Source organism: Chelon labrosus, assembly GCF_963514085.1.
Source record: "Chelon labrosus genome assembly, chromosome: 1".
NCBI classification, from domain to species: domain Eukaryota; kingdom Metazoa; phylum Chordata; class Actinopteri; order Mugiliformes; family Mugilidae; genus Chelon; species Chelon labrosus.
Genome location: NC_140337.1, coordinates 18,503,379 through 18,529,205, shown reverse-complemented (window position 1 = coordinate 18,529,205; position 25,827 = coordinate 18,503,379). Strand labels below are relative to the sequence as shown.

The 25,827-nt window shown below is 47.2% G+C and overlaps 1 protein-coding gene across 1 annotated transcript in view; it reads left to right on the top strand.

The window, feature by feature from the left end:
* Positions 1-25,827, top strand: part of efnb3b (ephrin-B3b) — a 76,951-nt gene that overhangs the window by 18,089 nt on the left and 33,035 nt on the right. The window contains exon 2 of the mRNA XM_084544322.1: positions 20,505-20,794. Coding sequence (XP_084400448.1) covers positions 20,505-20,794 — 290 coding nt within the window. The remainder of the gene's footprint in view (positions 1-20,504; positions 20,795-25,827) is intronic.

Here is a 25,827-nt window from a genome sequence, read left to right as displayed (position 1 = left end):
TCCTTCCAACGTCTACACCGGACCTATAGACGAGAATAAACCTGCTCACACACTCACAGAGAAGCTCTTTGTGTCCTATATGCACGCATCACATGCCAGTGTACGATCTCGGCGTGCGGTTGCGAGTGTACGTTGGCACTTGGCAGCGCGCTCGCCCGTCGAATTTGGCAGAATACCTCCTCATCTGGCACTGGAAGAAGGGAAGGGCGTCCCACAGCGAGGGATTACACTGACTTACGCACACACAAACGCGCACGCGATTATTGGCGCATATTCGCACGTTAAGAAATGCAAAACCCTGGTGCGGCTCGCTCGTTCGGTCACCGGGACGTCGGTTTCTGTAAATTTATTAGCGACGTGAGCGGGGAAAGTTTCCTCGACGAGGGAAGAAAATTGCACTGCCGGTGCGTCGCGGCTCTAGGCTTAATGTTTTGTAGAAAGAGTAAATGTTTTTATCGGGATGGAGAGAGGACTTGACGCTTCTTTATGTTGCTATAAACCAAGCTGTCTCTGCAGGATGTGTCTGGTGTTTTTTTTTTTTTTTTGTGGAGCAGCTTTCCTTGGCCTTCCTCTGCCCAACAAGAAGTGAAATGCCAATGGAATGCATTTCTGTAATGGGCCTGCTGACAGTGCAGCAGCTCCAAGTGCTGGGAGGAAATAGTCTCCAGAAGCCTGTTACTGTAAAGTGTTCCTTTGTCGAGGTGGAGGGGGCTGGAGGGGAAGGGAGAGGGGAGGGGGCGGCGGACCAGACCCGGGCCCTTTGTGTGAACCTGATTGATAGGTGCGTCTGACCTTTAGCACCTCTTGAGAAATCCAACAAGTCATTCTCTCACCTTCTATTTAGTGGCCTCTGTATCTACCTCACACACACACACACACACACACACACACACACACACAGACACTCACATTCAGACAGGCCCTGGATGGAAACCTAATTCTGTCTTTTCTTTCTCTCCTTTTCAAAAACCTCCCAATTACAGCCACTCCATTTTCCACCTCCCTTCCTCCCCACCCCTCCTTTCTTAACGAGCAATCTCGTTAATGTCAGATCGCCTCTTTCTCATTCTTTCTCTCGTTCGGGCTTTTGGCCCGTACAGAAAGGGGGAGGGCGGGGGGACGGCGAGAGAGAGAGATATGAAGAAGTGGAGATAGAGAAATCAGAGCTCAACTGAAAGGACGAGTTGTGGATGAGAGAGAGGTTTTTAGGGGAGGCAGGGTGTGGGCAGAGAGAAGCCAGAGCCTGTTGTAATAATGGCCAGACAAGTGTGTGAGATTACTGCCCTGGTTTCAGGAGGGACATAATTATATGCTGCACTGCCTGTCAGAAAGAATGAGATGAGGGGGCTGTATTTAGTGATGCACCAGTGAGAGATTGGTGAGGCGAGGGCGACAACTAAATCTGCACCACTGCCTGGGCGGTTCCAGACCTGGATGTGTGTGTGTGTGTGTATGTGTGTGCAGGATGACTAATGTTAAGCCATTGAACGCTGTAAATTATTCAGCGACTTCATGCATGGAAACATTATAATTCCATGTCTGAGTGTGAATTACCCTCCGTTTTACCCCCAGGCACATATCTCACTCTAGCCCAAGGCCTCATGGGAGATTAAAGGGAGTAAATACTGTGGAAGCCTGGACCAGCGTATGAACGGCGTGGAGCGGCCAGATACGTCCCAGCAGGACGCGGCTCCTCTCCTGCGCTCTGAATGGAGTGGGTTCGGACCGGTTATCTCTCCCGGCGTCCTTTATGCTCCGACCGAGAGGACAGAGAGTCGCAAAAAATGCAAATGACCAAATTAAAATAGGGGTCCTTGTGGTGTTGGTGGGTGTGAGATGCTTGGAGAACTGAGCTTCCTGCAGAGCGAAAGTGGATTTGGTTTAGTTGGTTTTGGAATCTATCGCCAAAAAAATATATAAAACAATCAATGCAGAGACATTCCAGCAACTTTTTCTTGCACGTTAAAGTCAGAATACGACCTGCAAAGATACAGATACACACTGGAGCCGTAGGAATTGTCAACAGTGCTCAATGACACAGTTATCTTTTATGAAGTCAAATACCCAATGTGGCATCTAAAATGTGAGAATATTCCTCTTTTCTCTGTTTTTATGAGATTGTATTGTGCATGTTTGAGTTTTAGACCGTTCATCGTGCTGCAAAGCTCTGTTCTGAAGCTCACATTTGACTTTTTAGTTCAACTATAGAGACTGTATTTGAGGAAAAAAGAAAAATTGGTACTCACTGGTGAGAGTTTTCGATCCCAGTTGAATTGAGACATGAATTAAACATGCAGTATGTCCCATGGTGGCTCACCCAAATGGGCGGGGACTTCAGTTCTTGAATGTGTGTTGATATGCATTGTGGGAAATGACAACAGGAGACATTTAGACATCTCAGACTGAGGATATGCAGCAGAATGCTCCTTTAATCCGCAGCCAACGGTTTCGTCTTGATGCCCTCCGACCTTGCCCTGAACCGACTGTCTGTCTGTCAGATTAATGCTCTTCCTCCCAGCAGCTGACTGAGACGAAAGTTTGACAGAAGCGGGGTTAGAGTTGGTTTTGTAGGGTGTGTGTGTGTGTGGGTTGGGGCGTGTTGGGTGTGAGTGGGAGGTGAACTAGCATGCTGCATTAGTTCTGCTTGAGCTGATGTGTTAATTAGCCAGCCGGGTGCATAGATAATTAATGAGAATCATGATTAATGACTGTACAGTATGCACGGCTAAGGCGGAACACGACTCGCTGATAAGACGGAAGGAGGAGGAGGAGGAGGAGGAGGAGGATCACTGGCTATTCACCCTCCACTGAGTGCCCGTCGGGTGTGCATGCATGCGTGTGTGTGTGTACATGTTTCCCTCTTAAGCGTTTGCACGTGTGGGTTTGTGTAGCTGACCGACTTGTGTGTGTTGCCAGGCGTGGGCATGGATGCCAGTGTGAGTTAGCAAGCCTGGCAGTCGGTAGGCCTAATAACAGACTGCAGCAGGTCAGGGGGGCATTTAACACTTCTAAACACACTGGCAGAGCTGCCCACTGAAGCCGGATCAGATAGAGGACCTCACGCACGGATCAACGGCGAAATGAAGGACATCACAATCGATCTGTTGTTGTTTTACACTCATTCTTGAGCTGAATGTTGTTGTTTTGCACTTAACCACCGAAAAAAAAAAAAATAAAATCCATAAAGTTTTTTTGTGCGCCATCAATTCAAGTGTTACTTTGTAAATAAAAGAATAAAATAAAAGGAATCTGCCACCGCAGCCAGAGTCTTTCAAGCCGTTTCCAATAGAGATCAACTCAATTATTTGCAACATCAACTCATTTTTCTTGATTGCACTGCGGCAATCTTTCTTAAGATTCAAACCATCCTCAGGGGACGGGTTGAATTGGTTTTTAGTGCGTCGGCTGATGCTCGGTGAGACATTGAGGTATTTCAGGCTCTGTATAACGTAGACAGGAATTCGCTTTATAAGACTTGAGAACGCGAGGTTATTTTCAGCGGCCAATGAAGGACACATAAAAGGCAGAACTTTAAAGCCCAGAAGTCGTTGAAATACACAGAAATGGAAATTTGAATGTCGGCTCTTTGTGACTGTTGATGATCTGATCAAAAGCTACAAAGCAGCCACTTAACTTACCCTTGGGGTCAAGTATACTAAATGGTTGATGAGATAAATTACTGATCTGATGAAAGTACTCAACTAGAAACATTACTTGTAAACCTATGAATGTGATATCAGAACATTTCTTTAGTGATTCCTGATCTGATCGATGCTAAGGAGATCCCATATCTCACTTACTAAGCAATCTCATAGGCGATTTAGGCTTCTACGTCAATTTGATGGTGTAGCTACGGCAACAGCGCAGAGCAAACGCAGACCCTAATGCCGTAGCCTGACGTGCACCTCCCCAGAAATGTAACTACGTGCTGTGATTGGTTCCCTTGGTGGTGGTAGTAGTAGTAGTAGTAGTAGTAGTAGTAGCAGTAGCAAACATTTGTATGACTCGTCTTTGGATGAGAAATTTCAGAGAAAGTTTCAGTCACCATTGCTGTAGATTGACCTACAGACCCCGGATGATGTCTTCTGACCTGGATGATGTCATCTCTGAGCGCCGCGCGCACCACGCAACAGTCGGCTTGTTTACCTGTAATTTGCTACTGCTAGTTTTTGGCAACATGGCTGAATATTTTTCCGATTCTGAGGCTGTGGACGAACCATAGCAGTAGCAAATTACAGGTAAACAAGCCGACCGTTGCGGGTGCGCGTGGCACATTCAGAAGACATCATCTGGGGTCTGTAGGTCAATCTGCAGACCCCAGATGATGGTATCAGGTAACTCCGGACTCAACGGGGAATAGCACTAGCGTATCATAACAAAATATTGGTAAAATGAACGCGTTTCGTAGCAGATAATCCGTTATTTAGAGGCTGCGTGTCGGTGCCCCATTCACTCCCACTATATGGATAAACGCAGATCTAATTGATTACAAATGACACTAAAGTTATATGGGTGAGTAAACAATCGTATTTTATCCCAGAAATAAGGTCCAGGTTGTAAAAAAAAACAGTAGTTCCCCTTTAAGATCTGATCGCTCAGACCCCCTTTGGAGGTGATCTGGGCTTCTTGCGACCCCAGTCTTTTAGGGTCCTGTACACAAAATGCATCCTGGTTACGTTGATGCACCGCCCTTCTCTACTGATGTCCTCCGTCTAAGTGAAGCCTTGCGTCATTCAGAGACAATTTACGGAAAACAGGCCACGGCTATTATGAGTGACCTTGTAGCTGTTATTTCATTAAAAAATTACAAAAATAAACCAACTATGGAAATGAATGGATATGAATAGGCTACGTGTTATTTCAGAGTAGCCGTGTAAAGTCAGTGTTTACCCTTTTGTTACCATAGATTTTTCAGCAGAACAGTGATGCTATCCAAGGTTCAAGTTATGATCTGTGCTTTTCTGAAATAACACATGTCAGGGTGGTAATAGATAAATAATATGTGAGTGAGAGACCTTGCACCTCATTGAATTTCACATTTTTCTATCATGTTACCGTGCTGATATGGGAGTGTAACACAGCACTGCTGCTGGTGGATGTGTTATTTGCATACAGTGCACAGAACTGAGATTGGATGACGAGTCGTTACTGGAGACGCATTTGGAGGCTCGTATAAATGTTGCGTGAACACATGTGCCGACTTGTGATTTAATCACCGGGGGGCTGATGCACAAACACCTGGTCTGAACATGGCCATAACCGTGCAATTAAAGTTTCCACAACAAGATGAAGAAGAAGATGACTTGACTTGAAATAATTTAAAGTGAAACATTGTTCAGATTACATTCTTTAGAGGCTGATCTGGTTTGATCAGTGAGGGGAGCATCGGCCTATTTAGGAATAAGATAAATATGTAGTTGGCAAACAGAAGTGTCCACTAAATGGCAAACAGTCTGAGGAAAAAGAGAGAAAGCAGAGAACAAAGCAAATGAGCGCTAATCTGTAATTCGTTTTTCTATGAATACCAACTCTGCAGTGACATCGCTGCCCGTGGCAAGAGGTGGTTTGACCACTGACCGCACGCACAATCGGGGGCCCTGACCTCCCATTGGTGCGACTTGCAACATATGATACTATCTCGCCCAATGAGACGGGAGGAGGCTTGGGAACCGAGCTGACGGGAGGCGGGGGGTTAGAGGGGTGACATACCACTGCTCGGCCTGTGTGTGTGCGCGTGTTAATCTGCTTTGTCTGGCTGGATGCACCATCAGCACTCAAGCGTGACCCTTAACCTCCAACCTCAAATAAGGGAGGAGGGGCGGGGGGGAGGCTCCCTGCACCCAGCTAGACCAGTGTTACACCGAGAGCTGGAGCTGTTTGGGATCGGTGGCACGCCGGTGGAAGAGAAACAGCATTTAATGGTACATGTGAGGAAGGGAGAAGGAGGTGGGAGAGGGCGTTGGGAAAGTTAAAACTAAGGAGGACAGAGATGAGGAGCGAGGGGTGAGGAGGAGCGGACATGGAGAACAGAGCGTTCTGTACTTTCTTCTCTCTCTCCTCTTCTCTGATGAGGAGACAAATAGCTATTGTCATCTCAGAGATGCTAGAGAAAGCAGCTCGCACTCACGCTCCCTTTGTCTTCTGGCTCTGCGTTTGAGAAGGGATGACAAAGGCCATTTTCACGCTCTGCGTCTATCTCCTCCACCTCCTCTTTCTCCTCTTTCTCCTCTTTCTCCTCTCACTTTTAAACCTCTGTCCTCCAGGCTTGCCTCCTCTCCTTTATTCCCTCTTTCTCTCACGCTGAGCCTGCCACCTCTGCCGTCATGCTTTTTTTTTTCATTTTCCTCCTTTCCCTTTCCCTCTACTATGTCACCGCGTCCTTGCCTTCAACCCTCCTCTCCTTCATCTCCCCCGCCGTCCATCCATCTCTCCCAGCCCTTTCCCTTTTTCCCCTCCGTTCGTCCTTTCACCTGCCACACTCCTCCGCGAGGGGTCGGCCTAATTATCCCTCGCCCGTCTCTTCCCCTCCCCTGCGACTTCTCCCCCGGCACACACCTGTAGCTCGGCATGACGTGACACGAGCCTTTCATCAATCCCTTCCTTCCTCGGCTTCAAATTTCAGCCTATTTTTCCACTCCTGCGCAAACTTTCATAAAGTCGTCTGTTTTTCCCCTCTCTGATTCCGCGTTTGCTCTCACCCGTTCTGTTTTTCCTCTCCCGTCACTGATGTTGCACCTGTTTCTCCGCCGCCTGCCTCTATTTCTCACCATCTCCCTCTCACTTTTAGCTGTCAATCAACAACTCACCAAGGCTGCTGCATCTTCTTCTTCTTCTTCTCCTTCTTCTTTTTTTTGCCAAGAACACAAACATGTACCCAATTTGAACCAGTTGCACTCAATCCAATTTCTCTCTTTGAAGCGAGCAAGAGTATTGCAATCCCAAGATTTGGGTGGCTGTAAAGGGAGATGTTAATGGAAAAGAAGGTACGGGGGGGAAAACTATTTCGCCTCCCTTCTCGTTCTCCATCCCCTTCTTTTTCTTTTTCATTGTCAGCCAGCGGTCTCGCTGGAGTTCCCCCTGAAACAAAGGGAGGAATAAAACTGTATTTTTAGACCCTTTCATTTTTCATTACCATAATGATTCGGGCTTTGCGGAATCTTTTCATTTATATTTGACTGTTTGTGTTTGCGTGTGTTCAACAGGGTGTGCGATGGGGGGCTGAGGTGGGGTGGGGTTGGTGGGTTTCTTTTGCTGCACTGCTGCTCTCCCCACACGGGAGCCCAGAGGTTGAGAAAGACAGCACGCACACACACACACACACACACACACACACACATGCGCACTCATGCGCACTCTCTGCAAATCAGTCATACTCATCCCCAGCCGTGCCTCCTGTCTATTTATTCCTCGACTCATCCGATTCTTTATTTATTTTACACGCCGCTTCCTAATGCAAATAGGTTTGCCTGCTCCCTGCCGAACTGCGGGAGCAGCATGGGATCCCGGAGTGTGTGTTTCTGTCAGTGTGCACGCGCGGGTAACTGAATGCATGTGGGAGGATGGGTGAGAGTTTGTATATGTGTGTGTGTGTGTTTGTGTGTGTCTGTGGGACCCAGTGAGTAATAGAGCCAAAGTCCTTATCTGTCACCAGAGAGCTGCCTGGCTCTCTCTCAGCTGTCAATCATGCAGCCCTAGAGACAAACACTCTGCTTCAAACACTATGAGAGGCAGAGAGAAAGACAGAGAGAGAGAGAGAGGGAGAGAGAGAAAGGGGAGAGGGATGGATGAGGTAAAAAGGAGAGCAGGATGGAGGTGAGGTGCAAAGGAAAGACGGAGGGATGAGGAAAAGATGGGAAGAAAGCGAAGGAGTGCGGCGGGAGGAGGCAGGTGTGGAGGGACGGGAGAAAAGTGAAGGACAAAAGGATAGAAGTTGTGATAAAAGTGAGGGAGGGAGGAGGAGGAGGAGGAGGATTGGAGGTGATATTTCAACACCTCTGTTGTGTGTTTTTCGGGCCCCGCAGGTAGACGGGGGAATGCAACTTTAAAACACTTCACCTGCATGAATTAGACGGGCCCCTTGAAAATACCCGGGCGACTTTTTGAAACAGCCACTCTTTAGAAAATAAAGAGGAGGAGAAGTGGCGCACACGGACGTGCTCAAGCACACGCCCCCACACACACACACACACACACACACACATCCCTCGAAACGTTGTGCCAAAGCTATCAGCACTGAAATATTGGCATGACACTCTTCAACATCCTGACGGGAGTGAATAGGATTTTTGATGACCCGGAGGCATTCTCTTTCAGCGGGTTTGTGTGTGCAGGCATGTGTGTGTGTGTGTGTCTGTTTGCGATTGAGTAGGCAGTCGTCGGCTAGCCCCAGACCCTCGCCTGTCCTACTTTCGTGGACGGATCCCTCCCTCTCCGACTGCTCGGGAGTCTGCGCTCTTGCAGCAGGCTAACTGTTGATTTTACCGCGGGGCTCCGCAACCCCTGGGTCGAGCCGGGACTGCCGCTCCAGCGCTTTCCCCTAAGCCTTTAAATCTTCCTTCAGCCGAGAACGGGAGGAGGCGTTCGGGTGGGTGAGAAGGGGGTGGGTAGGAGAGCCAAGCAGGAGGAGGGCAAAATAAAAAAAAAAAAGAGGGTTTGAGCCCCAAATCGCTTCAAGATGCGTTCCAGTGGAGTCGGAGAGTAGCTGAGAATCTGGGAGTCGGGTAGCGCTGCTCTGAGCCTGTGGGGGAAACCGAATGGAAGCCAGGTTCCCATTTCAAATGGTGGATTAAGTGCTGCTGCGGATACACAAGGCCCCAGCTGGGATACGCACAGAAAACACACACTCATCCACTGACGACTAATAAATCCGTGATAAACTTAAAGCTGAAATGTAAAAAAAAATGACAGGTAGGGATTTTTACAAGAGGACTGTATGACTGACGTCTGGAATCTGTGCTGGTTGCAGTGCTGTCCCACGGACTTGAGAAAATATTTGCTAAATCAACAAACCCTGTAAATAAATGAAATAAATTAAAATGACTTGATTCAACTGAAGTTTATTTTAGGTATCCAGAGTCTGCTGCATCTCTGTCCTCTGTGTCAAAGAGGAAAACCAATCAGAGAGCCGTGTTCTTACACTGGGAAATGATATACATTGAGGCACTCACACACACAATGTATTTCTGTATAAATACTCACTAGTTGACTGCATGTTTGCACACAAACATGCAGCAATCGCAACCTTGTTCTTCTACTTGCTTGGTTAAGGAGGAAAAAAAATCAAAAAACAGCTACGTCCCAGGAGCCCCGCATACTTGGTGGCCCCTAGAGGCCCCCTATGGATTACACCGCACTCCTGACACTGTGGCCTGACTGAGCTTAAGTTGAGTCGCCTTTAGCTAAAGTTTCAGACTCCCTGCACCCCGTGGCCTCTCCGGAGCAAAGTTGAACCTCCAGACACACACACGCGATTGGCCCTCACAGGTCACCGACGGGGAGAGGAGGAGGAGGGAGGAGGGCCCCCCACGGGAGAACGCCTACATGCATGAGCGCATGTGGATGCACTGAAACACACACACACATGGGCATGTACGAGGGGGGGAGCTTTGAAAGTGCAGGTGACCCACACTGTGGCGGGTCAGCGTCTCACCTCGCTCCTTCACTCCCCGTGGGACGAACAGGGGATGGTTCCCGCTCTGTGTGTGGAGGGCAGAGAACGAGGGGCACTGCGTGCATTATAACCTTCATTCCTCCAGAGCCCTGGGTGACCTAATTAAATTAGTGAGGTGGCTGGAGTGAATGAGTCGAAGCTCAAAGACTTTCAGGCGTAAACACCAGCTGCCATGATCCACATATATATATATATGTGTGTGCGTGTGTGTGTGTGTATGTTGTTGTGGGGTATATACACACTGAAGACCTTACTGGGAGTCCTAGGAGGTCTCTTACGTGTGTGTGTGTGTGTGTGTGTGTGTCTCAAGGGCCTCCTTCTGCCTCTGTTAAAGTGTATACATACATAGGTGTATCCATTTGTGGACTGGGGCTGGGGGGCCCTTTCAATCTCTTCCTCTAATGCGCCCGCACACACACACACACACACACACACTGAGCTGTCAGGCCCCGCGGTGCTCTATCACCACACACCTCCACCAGACCACCTTAATGGGACCAATCCAGAGCGCTGCAAATCATCCAGAGTACATGCTGAAAACTAGGGGGGAAGGTGAGGGGAAGAGAAGAGACACAGGGGTGGGAAGAAACTGCAGTTTGAGATGGTTTAGGAGTGACGAGTGAAAAAAAAGAAGAAGAAGAAGAAGAAGAACATGATGGGGAATGTTGCTGCGAGGAATTTGAGGTTCCTGAGGGATGATTGAGTTTCTTTTCTAACAATTGAAAAATTAGCTTTGGACAAAACACGCCTCTGTGGCTTCATGGCCTCTTGTCTGTATGACCTTTACAGACACATACTAAAGAACAATAACATATGAGCATATAGTAAATGAATAGTGGCGCACACCGATCAGCCACAACATTAAAACCACTGACAGGAGAAATAAATAACATTGACCATCTCGAGATAATACAATAGACCTGGCATTCATTCATGTGGATGTTACTTAGACATGTAGCACCCACCTAGACCAGACCAGGCACCCCCACCCCATAGCAATGACACTCCTTGATGGGTCCCCACCAACAGCAGACACCCTCAGAAGGTCCATGTCCATTCTCTGATGAGTCACAACTGTTTTGGAGGCGCAAGAGACACCTACACAATATTAGGAAGGTGGTCATAATGTTATGCCTGATCGGTGCATATTGCGAAGCACAGCTTGTAATTATTGTTTTTAAGCGGTGGTTTTATAGGATGCTGATTTTGTACGACTGAAGCGCTTTAGACGGAACAACAATGTGAGAAAAGCCGCAAACAAGTGAAGGTGAAGTCAGGTGGCATGGCTGGCTGCAGAGAAGACAAAGAAGGTAACAAAGAAAGGCATAGACAGAGAGAGAGAGAGAGAGAGGTGAAGGAATGAGAGGTACAGCGAAGGGGTTGCGGCTCGTTGAGACACCAGAGATTGAACACAGAGCTGTTTCTAGAACTCACTTCTGGTGAATGTTTCGGAGGAGTCAAAAGAAGCCGCGAACAAAAGTTCTGAGGCTGTTCGCGGATGCGGGAGCAAGAGAAAGAAAAAAAAAAAACAGGAACAAGGATGCAAATGAGAAAGAGATGAGGAAGAAGAGAGAGAGAGAGAGAGAGAGAGAGAGGGGGATGTTAGCTTGAGAAAAGTTTCTGCTGACCTGAATATGGCTGCACTGTTCAGCTTTGTTCAAAGGAGGGAAAGAAGTCTTTCTCCACGGCTGGTTAGTGAGTTCTAGTTTCTCTTTACCGTGCAGCTACAAGTCTCCACTTAATGTGGCGCGCTCGTCTGCTGCATCGGACTGTATGGAATGTGTTGAACGCGGCGGGAGCGCAGCGGCGAGGGGGATGAAGGGTGTGTGTGTGTGTGAGAGATAAACAAAAAGTGTGTGTGTGTGTGTACGAGCTATTTGCAAATGCCAAGGCGTCCTGCGTGCCTCCGTCCCGCGTCTCTGTGGTTATCCGGGGTGTGATGTGTACTGGATGTGACACCGACGCTGCAGCATTCGGGACCGCCTCCGGACAAGAGGATGAGTGTGTGTGTGCGTGTGTATGTGTGTTGTGTGAGATGACAAGGACGCCGCTACCTTCAAAGTCCCATGACGCCGACCAACTATTGAGAAAAGGCTCTGCGTCCCTATACCTGCTGACTGCCACCTCCCAATCTCTCCCTCCTAAGCCTCATCAGTGTCGCCTTACCTTTCTCCTCACCACCTCTTTATCTCTCACCCCTCCCTCTCTCACACACACACACTCTCTCTCCCTCGCTCTCCCTCTGACCATATGGAAACTATTACAACCATTGTCGCTTCTCACCACCGACATTCCTCGGGGCTTTCTAGACTTTACATCAACCTTGTGCTCCTTTGTCCTCGTTCGCTCTGCTCCTCGTCGTTGGATTACGCTGCCTCTCCCCCCTCCTCCCATTAAACCCCTTCTTACATCCAGTTTCCCTCCTTTCTATTTATAATTGTTTAAGCTGATTTAATTAATTTTCTTTGGCCACACCAGCGGTGACAAAAGAAACGCATTGTTGACTCTTCTTGCGGCTCCATTTTGGTCACAACCAGGTCCTGAGAGAAATAACCTTCTGTTTACGGACTTCCTGTGTTCCTTTGTGATTCAACTGTGGTGCTGATTGATTAAGGCTGTTGTAAGGATGTGACGCTTCGGTAGTTTTTTGCTGGTTTCTATCAAGTGGTAATAACACGGTTGCTGTGTTATTACCACAGCAACATTTAGTGGTTTCCTCAGGTTTTTAGGAAGCCTTTGGTTGCCCCGGCGTTCGTATTCGGCTCGCCCACCAGAGGAACCGTGGAGTTTATGAAGATGAAATAATAAAAAAGTTGTAGGAGGGGGAAACCCAGCTTTCAAACTTTTATTCTTCCTCTCCTCTCCTCTCCTCGCTCGCCGTCGAACTCACATCCATTCCAGCGCTCCATCCATAATAGAAATGTTCGGAGGTATCTGGGCCAAGCCTTCTAGAGAGACTCAAACTCTCATCAATTTACATTATAGCTCTCTCTGTCTCTTCCTAACCCCTCTTCTCCGTCTCCCTCTCTCTTACAAATGCGTCTCTCTCTCCCCCTGCCTAGCTCTATACACACAGTCAAAGACCACTTTCTGCAGCTCCTCTCCAGGGTATATGGTTCTTTAATGAAGACAGTAATAATGATTATGGATATTTTAAAACGTCTGTCTGCCCCCGTGCAGCTGATGGAAGCGGAGGCCGCGGCGCCTGCATGTAAAAGGGTCCTGTCGGATGGTGAGGAAATTCAACTAGCTGAATTATAATCATTGATTATTACTTCCTGTTGCTGTTTGAAGTGACAAATAACCAAGGGTTGGGCCTTTCCCTTTGCTTTTTACTTTAATCTTTAATCTGATGCTCTGATATATGACTAATGCGTATATATTAAACATGAACGTGGCATTAATTCAGTCATATATCACAGGATGACCCCACACACTGACACAGCTGCAGGTGATACAAGCTTTTTTTTTTTTTAAATGCAAGGCCTCAAGTTCAACCTACAAACCGCTCGCGTTTCAGCTACAGAGCCGAACAAAGATGGGGTCAAGATAAAAGAGCGGGACATGAGTGAAATCTGAAAGCTCCTGAATCTTTTATTGTATCAGATGAAGGTAAAAATGAAGACGTAGGTGAGAAGCTGCGCAACAGGTCAACCTGACGGAGCTGACGGAGGGCCCGAGTCGAGACGGATTGCACGTTAGCCGGATTCATGTTTTATATACTCTCCGCCATGTGTTTTACATTATGCGTTGTTGGTGTTTCTGGGCTGCGCGGCGTATAGGGCTACTGATTGCTGCAGCAGAAGAGTGGAAAATGATAGCTGCTTGAGTCCAGCACACACACACACACACACACAAAAGTAAAAAAAAATCTGCATCGTGGCAAGTGATTTAATCCAGCGCTGAGGCTTGAAATAATATTTTCCTTCAAACCGGTAAAACAGTCTGTCAGTGGAGTGAGATAATTTTACATTTCCAAACCTTATGAATCTTTTTATTCATACCTGAGGACCTGCTTTTTTTTATTATTATTATTTTATTCATTCAAGACTTTAACACTAGTAAAATTCATTAAAGCGCGTTGGAAGAAATTCAATTACGGCTCACGATCGCGACTGAATGTTTCACTTGTTTCATCAGAAGTGGGGTTTACAGACGCGGGGCTCGAGTGACATGTGCAAAATGGACGTTTTCCGCTCCCCGCGCGCGCGTTCGCTCGTTGCGGCGTTCTTTGGAAAAGCGCCTCTCCGGCAAACGAGACCCAGTGGATTTGCTTTAGACAGCTACTAGATGGCCTGCAGGTGTTGCAGCTCGGCGGGTGTGTGTGTATCCCTTGCCGTGGCCGATCGGTTGGCTACTCTTTGGCGTGCGTGCTCCCCCGTTGTGCGTCTGACAGTGTGTGTACATTAAAAGGGAGGAGGTAGGGGGGGGGGGGTCACTCAGGGCCCCTGTGTGTGTGTGATTACTCTGTGTATACCATGAGATTAGTGCAGACAGCTTTATACGCAGGGCCCGCCATAAATCTCCCCGGCCACAGAACCGAATACCGCCGTCGTTTATTATTCTCTAATAGATCGGTCCTTTGCTGTCTCTCCTTGGCTTCCTGCTCACACCAGGTTGTGGTTAGCTCAAGGACAAAACCCCCTCAGAGGATGGAGGAGGTCAGAGTGTGGGGAGAGTTTGGAGTAAATCCTCCACGCTGATTTCGTTTGAGTTTATTCCGCGCTCCCTGCCAACTCCAGTGTCCTCTCTCTCTTTGTTCCTCCTGTTTTCCTTTGCACTACACATTTAACTCCACACTTCTTGCAATCTGTCCGCATTCTTGCTTTCTCTTTTGTCCTTATGTGTTTGTTTGATGCTTTATCACTTTGAATCCCACCTCGCTCTCCTTTATCTCTCGCCTCAGATTTTTTTTCCTCTCCCACGGACCGGGCGCTCGCGCTCGTCTGAACCTCCCCCACACCCCCGCCTCCCCTCCATATTCTCATGTTCACGCATTTGCACACACACACACACAAACGCAGCACCTTGTCTCCCCCTCCCCGCCGAGCTGCACCTGTGTGCCCGGGCTTCTGGTCTGGACACGGCTCGGGTTGCCTCTGTGGAATCTGGGAAATGTTCGAGCTGTCCGATGTGCCGCCCCGAGCAGGTACAACGGCGGGAGGACAACGTGCGGATGGACAACAGCGGATGGAAAGCACATATACATTAAAAACCACACAAAGGCATGAGCAGTGGCGGAGATATCTTCAGCAACGGCAGGCTTATTGCCGGAGAAAGAAATTTCAAACGTGGTTAGTTTGATTGGAAGTGGACGTCGATAAGAAACCTTTCAAGTCGTGCAAAGTTTAAAGACTTTATATGGTGCTCTGAAGTGAGTGGAGGAACGGGGGAGGATGGGAAGCAGGAGGTGTAAGAGGTCGGGGGGGTGAGGTCAGGGAGACTGACACTTGAGTCTTCTCAGCTCAGCTCAGGGGTCGCAGCGGGGCGATGCTCGGGTTGAGAAAATGATGTTTCTGCCCTCATAAAAGAGCTTCAGAGAAGAAAAGATTGGAAAACCTCCCCCCTCTCTCGCTCTCTCTCACCCTCCCTCCACCTCTCCTTCCTCCGCCTCCCATTCTCGGTGTCACCTCTAGCCCCCCTCCAACCTCCCACACCGTGTTTCAAAGTGTGGCCACATGAATGGCTCTATTGTTGACGGCGGAGAGAAAGGGAGGGGGGGGGGGGGGGGGGGGGGAGAGAGACGGGGAGAGAGAGGGAGAATGAACCGCAAAAGGAGATGAGAGAGAGAAAAGACTTTTTTTTTTTTTTTTAAAAAGAACATAGACTCTCGGAGACGGAGAGAGTGTCTCACTCAGAGCCAAATGTGGCCAGAGAGAGTAAAGGGAAAGCGTAATGATGCTCAGGGCTGTGTCTGAATGGGATGATTTATTTAGACGTGGTCACAGATGAACTCCATAAAGTTGTTTATGAGTTCACCTCTCTTCACTTCTCCCTCTCTCTCTCTCTCCTCTGGAAATGATTTTTACAGCATCGCGGCATCTCTGAGATTCACAGGGCTCACATAATATCCTGCACTTTCTGACTGGACTTTAAAGGTGGATTTAAAACCTCCAGTTACCGAGGGAGGGAGGGCGGGGATGAGTCTAAGTGATTGCGTATTACTGTACCGGGTGTTTGAATGCCATCCAGGTTTGTTGACACTGGAGGCCCTTACATGGAAGAGAGAGAGAGAGAGAGGAGGCAAAGCGCGAATTCCCAGATAAAATGACACCATTTCTCCGCCACGCGATTAGATTGGGACAAGGTCTCCCCACCCCGTCCTGTTTACCGGGAACACAGACGCTATCATTCACTCTCACACACCAGGTTAACCCGGGTTAACTCGGCAAATCTGACACTCCGAGCGCGGAGCCTATCAGGAAATCGAGTTTCGTCACAGGATTGTGTTGGAATTCACTGACACCCGTCTCGTCTCTCTTTTCCTCTTTTCGTCTCTCGCTCGTCTCTGCCTCCTCTGCGCTCCGTGTTATATATATATATTTTAGGATCTCCGTCTCCGTGGGGCGTTTTCCTTTTTCTGCTGCGTGTTCGCCACATTTCTTTGTTGCCGCTACATACCTTGCTTGAAATGCTCAATATTCTTTTCCACACTCCTCCCCTCTCCCTCCCTCTTTCTTTTTCAAGCACTGCACCTGCCCAGTGGCATTTTACCTCTCATACCATCTCCAGTGTGTGTGTGTGTGTGTGTGTGTGTGTGTGTGTGTGTGTGTGTGTGTGCTCTACCATTCTGCATTGCAGCTCAGCTGTGACTCAGGGTACCATCAGATACCACTCAGAGAATGCGTCATGCAGGAAGCAAAGAGTACTTGTTTTTATAAAAGTGTGTGTGTGTGTCGGTTGGTTTCAGTATTCATGTGTTGGGAAAAGTAAACCTGTGAGCTTGGATGTGGGTGGATGTGCTCAGGCAAACCTTTTGTGTTCAGCAGAAGGGCATTTGTATGGGCCTGTGTGTGTGTGTGTGTGTGTGTGTGTGTGTGTGTGTGTGTGTGTGTGTGTGTGTGCATGTGCTGAATAGATTTTTCTGTTCAGGCTTTGCTGCAGAAGCCTCAGGAACTACCACCATGTTTACACTTCATACGCTATAAATGATGCCGGTGCATGTGCTCGCCAGTCTGACGCCGACGGGATGGGGGAAATATGTGTGTGTGTTTGGAGGTGATGAGTGAAGCTGAGTGCCTGCTTCGCCAGTGTAAGTGTTGCCTGATAACCCCGAGTGACCCGGGTAATGAGAAGTGGAACAGTGGCTTCCCGGCAGGCCTCCGGGTCCGCCTCGGCTAAAGCTCCTCCGCCGCTCAGGCTGCGCTCTCGAGTCCCCCTCCAGTGTTCGCCGCCAGCCAAACACGCCAACAGATAAAGCTTATATCTCAATTTAGAGCAGGTGTAAAGCTGTGGGCTCGCAGTGCTAGGAGGTAGCCTGCTAGCCCGCACTGTGGAGGAGGATGGAGTCCAGGTACAACAAAGGAGACAAATATTTGCCCTGGGTAACAACAGGATTGTTGCCCTTGTTACATAGCGATGTAGAAACTAGAATACACATCTCCTCTCCGCTTCATGAATGTTGGTGTGTCAGACGAATCTCTGTTGCACATTTTGTAAACAAATTAGTTAATGTTTGCGGGCTAAAATGCTAAGATGGTAAAATAAATAGTAGCATGTCAACACGCTGATAGAGCTGCTGCACACAGACGGCCTCGGAGGTCCATTAGCATCGCTGCTGACTCGTAGTCTCGTGGAGTATTTAGGACAGTGGTCGCCCCGTGGGAGTCGTGGAGCCGTTGAAGGAGGGACACTTACGTCTAGGCAGGAAACTGTCGAGTGTGTTTAATTTATATGTAGACTGGATCGTCTCGTACTAGCAAGGCTAGATGCAGGTTGCCAAGATTTATCCTGCTAGCAAACGAATGCTAGTAGTGGGAAAGAAAACGGCTTTACGTTGTGAGTTGAGTTGCTGTTCAAGCGTTTGTTGACACATGTGATTGGTTGATGCGTCACTGCATCGTTGGAAAATCTGAAAAACGTCAACTGAACTTTGGTTGTTGTAGCTTTGGCGGGGAGTTTGAAACAAGACGGCACGGACGGTCCAAAGCTAGGTGTGCACTTTTTGCCACCAAATATGTTTGGCTCCAAAATGGCGTCCCTATCCAGGAAGAGGTTCAGAGAGTTAGACTTGGATAAACTTTATTGATGCACAAGGGAAATTGCTTGGTCACAGTAGTTTAGTTGCACATAAAAACACTCTTAAGAACTACAAGTAAATATATATTAGATACATAGGAATGATAGCAAGGTAGTAAAGTGTCTGTATCTGTTACAGAAAGGTGAGTTGTTGTACAACTGGATAGAGTTTGGTATGAAAGAGGTCCCGTAGCGCTCACTGTGGGAGCGGAGCTGGATCAATCTCGTTTGGCGAGCAAAGACAGCAGAAATCCAGCATGCCGATCTCACAATGTGGCTTGATGATACGATCTGCTTCCTCTGAGAAACCAATAGGAATGCAGCGCGATAATGCTCCGATTGATGCGTAAATCACTACATCTCTACAACTCTTGTGTGTCAAATCATATCTACGCACAAGATGTATGTTTATGTAGCGCTAAACAGCTCTTAAATCAAACTGTATTTGCAATATTGGCGTCCCAGTTTGGCCACTTTTCTTCCTCCTTTTTCCTTATCTGTGTCCAATCACAATTGCTGGCGTAGCCTCATGGAATACAGTCCATGGTTTTTTCTAGATAATCATATTACTAAATCTCAAACTGGCTTCAGTACTGTCTAATATTATTAATCATCACTTGGCATGATTATTTTTGTTGGCATCCAAAGGACCGCATGAAAGACAAACGGTTTAATAGACATCAATTTAGCTTATGTGATACTGAAAGGTGATTTTTTTTTTCTTCCTCAAACTGTCACTCGTTTCCTGTGTGACAGCAGAAGGATTTATTCTGTCTCTTTTTCTGACAGTGCGGTTATGTAACGCCGTTCCCTTTGTCTTTGTCTTAGCGCTTTGTGATCCCGTATTGTTTATTTTTAATACTCACACGGTTGTCTGACAGCAGAACAGAGAGAATAATTAAGCAGGTTTTAGTGGCTGTGACTCCCAAGTGTTCATGTGGATTTGTTGGAAACAGGCGACGGCGTCTGAGTCAGAGGTAACGGGAAAAAAAAACGGGCTCCTTAACATTACAGGCATTTGTTTCCTCCCACTTCCACATCAAAGTGTCACTTAAGATTCTGGGAGAATGCTAACAGCCAAATAAAAAATAAATAAAAGAAATCCAGCAAATCTCCTCCTCCGTTTGAACTTTTACTACTATAAACACTTTCCCCCCTCCCGTCAGCGGTGACATTTATTTTAACCTGAGATAACGTTACTACTGGTGCTTTCTGCTTTTCCAGTGCTGGCCAGGCATTCTGGCGTGGTGCGCTTGAGTCAGCCCAGGCCTCAGGAGCTAAGTTGCTAACTTATAGTGTTTGGCCTTATCAGCGAGCGATGTGCCTGTTTTGTGAGGGGGAGTCTGAGTCATTTGTTGAGTTTATGCCCCTGCGACTGCTGTGTTTCATGTTCTCTGCTCTGGAAAGGCCTCGGTGCAGCCACACCGGGCCCAACAGCCCACATACGCTTCTCGTTCAGGCTGAAATCAAATGTTTTTATCAGTGTTTTTTAATTTAGGAACATATAACGTCGAACCATACTCTAGCAGACTTTTGTGTTGAGTTTAGTCGGCCCGTTTGATTGAAATCATTTTAAAATGCAGGTTTTCCGTAGACGGCGGGTGCCAAATCGTCGGCGCGGCTCTGGGCAAACAATCGGCACATCCTTCATAGCTAAGAGAGTGATAGACCGACTTCAAGGAGGCTAATTAGCAAACTAATTAACTGTACATACCTGAGATTTGGCACTGGCAGCCTTGTTCTGCTGATCTGCTGCGATAGTTCTGCCCGTTTCTTCCTCCATGGACATGCCTCAGTTCTCACTTCCAAATATAAGAGCTGGAGAAAAAAAATAAAACATAAAATGAGCGTTGTGAGGGAAAAAAGTAAATGCTAACCATACTTCAGGTTCATATTCATGCATACGTTCGCCCGTGTGCATACAGGGACGGTCTTGTTGTTTGCTTCGTTTCCACACGTCTGTAAATTCCTTAAAATCACACTGCGACTCGATTTCACTTGTACATAAATGAGCGTCGTGACTGTTGAGTGGATAAATAAACGAAATGGCTGAAAGGTGGAAACCAATGATTTTTAAATTGGAAGTTACTTTGCTCTTTCCTTTGCCTACATTTGACTAATTGTGCGCATGTTTAGTCTTAAAGTGCAGCAGAACATGAGTCTCTCTCTCTGAACTCAAGGTAATTTCTGTGGGTGGTTTACAAAAAAACAAAAGAACACAAATCAATGCTTTTCTAAAAACCGAACCCTTTTAGGCGGCGGTTATTTTCCCCGTGTGGATCATCAACTGCTGGTTATATTTTCCTACGTTTTTCTCCACTGCCTCACGGGGTCAACGGGGGATTGCATGAGCTTGTGTGGTAAAAAATTATTTGTGCAGTTGACTGCACAGCAGTTCCCCTGTAAAGGCACCTGCTCCCTGTGACGGAGGAAAAAAAAAAATAGTAGGAGAAATGAGAGAGCTAAAGGACCCATCTGTTGCTCTTTCAGCAGCGAGGACAGGTGGTTGTGAAGCGGTTTAGAAAGACTTTTAATTAACGATTCTAAACATTTCTTTCTCCTCTTAATTCCCGCTCTTCTTCTCTCCGACGCCCAGGTTCAGGGACGACAAGGGCTATGTCCTGTACCCTCAGATCGGGGACCGGCTGGACCTCATCTGCCCTCCCCTGGACACGGCCAGGTCCACGCCGGAGTACGAGTTCTACAAGCTCTACCTCGTGTCGTCGCGGGAGCAGGCGGACCGCTGCGAGGTGATGGGGGCGCCCAACATCGTGCTCACGTGCGACGAGCCCACCCGCGAGCGTCGCTTCACCATCAAGTTCCAGGAGTTCTCGCCCAACCTCTGGGGCCACGAGTTCAAGAGCATGCACGACTACTACATCATCGGTGAGTCGAGGGAGCTCGCCAAACACTGGAGATTAGGGAGTGGAGAGTGTGTGTGTGTGTGTGTGTGTTTATGGTCTTGTACGTTAAGACTTATTGCAGTGTGTGGGTGGTGATGGGTGAGTGGGTGGGTGGGAAGCGGGGGGTTGTTATGATTGCATGACTGATTTCTGATTGTGCCCGAGTGTGTTTGTTTATTTCGGTGATGATAGTGCTGATTGGGCGGGTGTGTTTATAGTAATTAGGTTTGAGAATTGTGTGTGAGCCAGTCCACAGGCGGATACAGTGCAGGACATACACTGTAAAAAAAAAACAACAACCAAAATGACCAGATGAGCTTCTTTAATTTAAGTCCCTTTACTTTCACCTCAATGGAAATTAAACTCATGTTCAGTGACATCTCTGACGCAAGCATCCTTTTCATTTCTCGCAGCGCCCCTAGATTTGCTATTTGTGTGGCATTTTGTGTTTATTGAAGTACGGTTTGTGCTCCAGAGCGGTTTCTAAGAGCGCCTCTGTCATTGCTCGTGTCTTTGTCCCGTTCGGCTGCCTTGCCGGCCCCCGGGGCCTGTTTATTGTTACTGCCAGCCTCGCAGTGACCGCAGCAGGGGTGAAGCGCAGTTTGTTATGGTTTATCCGAAAACTTTGTTTGGAGTTAGGCCGTGTGAAGACCTGATGAGGTCATCAAGGCAAGCCAGGCCAAGCGTTCTTATCGGACGGAACGATCTGCAAGTAGTAAAGGTCGCGGCAACTGAAACCTGTGGGTTGTTTTTTTTTTTTGTTTTTTTAAATACAGGCCAGGAGCCGGGAGCGTTCAAATTAGACCCATGCACATAACACACACGGAGAACCCTCACGTGCTTGTATACAACACACGCCCACAAGTTTCCAATACAAACACGGGCACTGTAAAAAAAACTGGATTGGGAAAGAGAGAGCAGGATATACAAAGACACAGAGACCCTGTTTGTTTCCCATAGCTCCCCTCCCATCCTCCCACGCACTTGTGAACTCTGTTCACTCAGGTGTGCAAGTGTTCTTTGCATTTATTCTCATCTGCTGACGGGGATAGGACGTGTTGAGCCAGGAGTAGGAGGACGAGGAGGTGGAGGAAGAAGTTGGGACAGGGATGGAGAGACAGATAGACAGAGAGAGAGAGGGAGTATAAAAAAAAAAAGCAGACAAAGAGAATATAAGATCCCTCCAAGTCTGTGAAGTCCCTCATGCCTCTTTGTGTTCTATATTTGTTCGCCGGTTTCAGGTGCGCTCCGTTTTTTTTTACCGCTATCAGTCCTCATACCCGACGTGTTTGTGAAGAGAGGTGAGGCACTGGGCACATTTTCTCCTGCGCCCTGCATCAGTATCAGCGTGCAACTATTTCTCTCAGATTAGATACGAGGAGGTGAGGTGAGATAGCATGCCGCGGTTGCAGTTAGCCACCGTGCACTGTATATACAAGTGTGTTGCATGTCCACCCCGGGACGCAATTATACAGGAATTTGGGGCCTGATAAGTAGTAAAGGGAAATTTATGCAATGCGATGCCTGCCCGTAGCTGACTCAATGACTGACAGATGTTTAACAGGAGAAGCCTCCAAGAAGCCGGCCTTTACAGGACACGCAAAGCTAAATTTAAAGCTACACTCTTGTGAACTTTTGTCTCCCCTCTCTGCAGTGGGAGCAATTACACGAAGACTGTAGACACATGCACATGATGTATGCCAATAGACATCTACATTTCCATTTCTTCTTTCAACTCGCTCCAACAAGAAAAAGGCACACCAGCTCTAATGTTTGGTGATGTTATGCTAATGGTGTTTGTCTTCGCTACAGATCATGTTTGTTTTTAGGAAAACATTTCCCTGAACACACAGTTCTCCTTTTTTTTTTAACCTTTTAATACTCATTGGAAGCTTCAATAGTTCATTCATTCATTTTCTGTAACCGCCTTGTCCTGTGGTGGCGCGGCTGGAGCCTATCCCAGCTCTCATTGGGCGGGAGGCGGGGCACACCCTGGACAGGTTGCCAGTCTATCGCAGGGCTAACACAGACAGACAGACAACCATTCACACTCACACCTACGGCCAATTTAGAATCAACAGCATGTCTTTGGACGGTGGGAGGAAGGACCTGGAGAGAACCCACGCAGACACTCGTAGAACCCAAGTTACATTAGTAACTCTCATTTTTCCGCTGTCTCACATAGCCTTATCCGCCTGCCAAACAATCAAAGCCAGTTGGCATAAATCTGTCATTACTGATGTGTTTAATCAGCATTTGGTTTGAACACAACAGACATTCATTTCTATTTAAATCTCAACCCAAAGTTGGAATAAAACACAGAGTTGCACAGGTTTGTATTATCACATCCGCACTCCACGCCCAAAAAAAATTGAGCCTGCACCACAACCGGCAAACTGTTGTTTTAAGGGATGTTTCCCCCTTTGTTGAGTTTCTATCTTGAGCATTCCTCAGCACGTTCAAAACACTTACCGTGAAAATATCTTACTTCGCTGAACACAGACAGATTGTTTTTCCAACACACCCAGTTAACTGCTTATTGTGCACAAATCCCGGTTAACAAAACTTCTCAGGCACTCGTGAGACTTTTTTTTTTTTTGTTGCAAGACCAAAAGTGTTTGGCCGTGTTTTCCCACAATCTCTGTTTTGCCCGCCCCTCCTCTCCTCTGCCTCTCCGCGTACTCCCCTCCTCGCTGACAACCGAGCGTCCAGAGATAGAAACGCCTTTATCTCCACACACACAGCCAGACTGATCGATTGACAGCTCCAGCCCCAATCGATGACGGCTGCAACACAAGGTCGCACACGCTCCCTCTGCTTCTCTTACACTCACATTTTGAAGAGAGCCGGAGAGGTGAGGAGGCAGGGGAGTAGCATATCGTAGAAAGCATTTGGTACTGATAACTTATTGATAAGATCCCCAGGTCGCTTGTGTATAGCGAACGACCTAGGCTCTTTGATCATGTGTCCTTAATGAAGAATGGTATTGAGTCTCTCACCAGAACTCCTGTGTACTTAATGAGGCTGTGAGATAATTAATAACCAGTAATCCTGCAGTTAATTTAAAGGCACATATCTGCCGCAGCTCGTGTGCTCCGACTGGGCCTGTAGGGAGGATATTGCGCATACTGAACACCCTGCGGACTCTGACTTGTCCCTGAATTCAGTTAGAGTAAATGTATGTTTGTGCATTTGCGTAAAGGCGCCGTATGTATGCGGCGGGAGCCTGAGGGAAATCATGTTTTAATTAACCTATAGCGGAGTGTGATTTAATTTGCGCACTGCAGACTGGGCACACGTGAATAAGGGTGCGTATGGTAATGTGGAGGGGCTTGGCTTGGTGGAGCAGCGTGAGGGAATGAGGCGGTAGAGGTTAATTTCAATGTTAAACCCATTACAGATTACCTGTAACTTGCTTAAAGCCCACTGGGTGATCAGTTTCCCTTGCCACCATGGTAAGCACATATTAAATCATACTAAAACTCTGTATGATTTGGTTTTCACATCCTCATCATCAACAGGTGCTATTACTGATTATTTCAAGAGGAAATAATCTTTGCGTCTTGAGAAAAATCTCTCGAGTACACGGCGAGAAACTAAACTTTCCTTCGTTTTCGCGGGCTCCTAATGCATCACAGATGCCACTGTTTTGTAATCAGATTACTTGAATCCCATTAAATGTAATTCTTTACTTCTGCGCCCTGGGGAGAGGAGCGAAAGAGTGGAAAAACCGATTAGTTATACCTATTGATTGATGTTTTCATTCATAACACGAGGTCAGAGTTTATGTAAGCCCGTTCCTCTGTCACACTCCCTCCCTCCTTTCCTTCCCTCGCCTTCTGTTTTGCCTCAGTCGCTCCCTCGGCTCCTCCACCCTCTAGCTTCCCCTCGCCCTCTTTCACCCCTCAAATCTTGCCGCACACAGAGACGCGTTCGGTACATCAGCCCGAAATGTAGATCAAGCCTTTCACTGCTTTTAATAAACCCTTTGAAACCATGCACCGGGCAGGGCTTTGTGTAACACACACCCTTTTGCATGCATGCATGCATGCACGAGCAACGCACAAACAGACGCCCTGCCAGAGTGTGGTCTTGAGGACGCGTCTTCCTAATGAGAACTTCAGAAGGAAACCATCTCCACGCAGCTTATTGGGTTTCCAACTTAAAAGAGCATAAAAGAGGAGAACAAGAGTTTCTTTAACATGTCCTGGATCAGTTGATTAAAAAGGGCCACTTAACCAAAATTACTCAGATGCAACTTATTTCTCTTTTTTTGCAATGCTAAGCTAAGCCAAGAAAGTTTACAACCCTCCAACCCCGAATTTTTATCACTTATAAACAAGATGGTGAAACTAATAGCAATAATAACAAGATCCAGATTGGACTTTGGCAAAATAAAGGTCAGCACAATAACATCTGCAAACTCTGGTTTGTTTTATTCCACTACATGCAGGTATTCATTTAACTTAAAGGGGAACTACTGTTTTTTACAACCTGGACCTTATTTCTGGCATAAAATACGACCGTTTACTCACCCATATAACTTTGGTGTTGTTTTGTTCGTCAGATATTTAGCTCCACGTATATCCATATAGTGGGAGTGAATGGGGCACCGAAACACAGCCTCTAAATAACGCATTATCTGCTGTGAAACTCGTTCATTTCACCAATATTTTGCTATGATACGTTAGTGCTATTCCCTGTTGAGTCTGGAGTTACTTGTTATCTGTTATCAGCCATGTTGCAAAAAACTAGCACTTCAAATCAACAGCACTTCCAGAGTCAGCGTCTGTCTGTGTTGGATAATCCTCAGACCTCGCATTGAACTGTTGTTTTTTTTTTTTTTCTCCAAAGCAATCCTCCACATAAAACCTGATGTATTGTGGATAATCCACATCTTTATTTATTTATTTTTTGTTTGTAATTTTGGTGAACGCATACTTAAAGTGCTTTTTGGAGAGATTAATTCTCAGTGATGAGGTGCAGCCCGGGTTATTTTGGAATATTTGTTTCCAA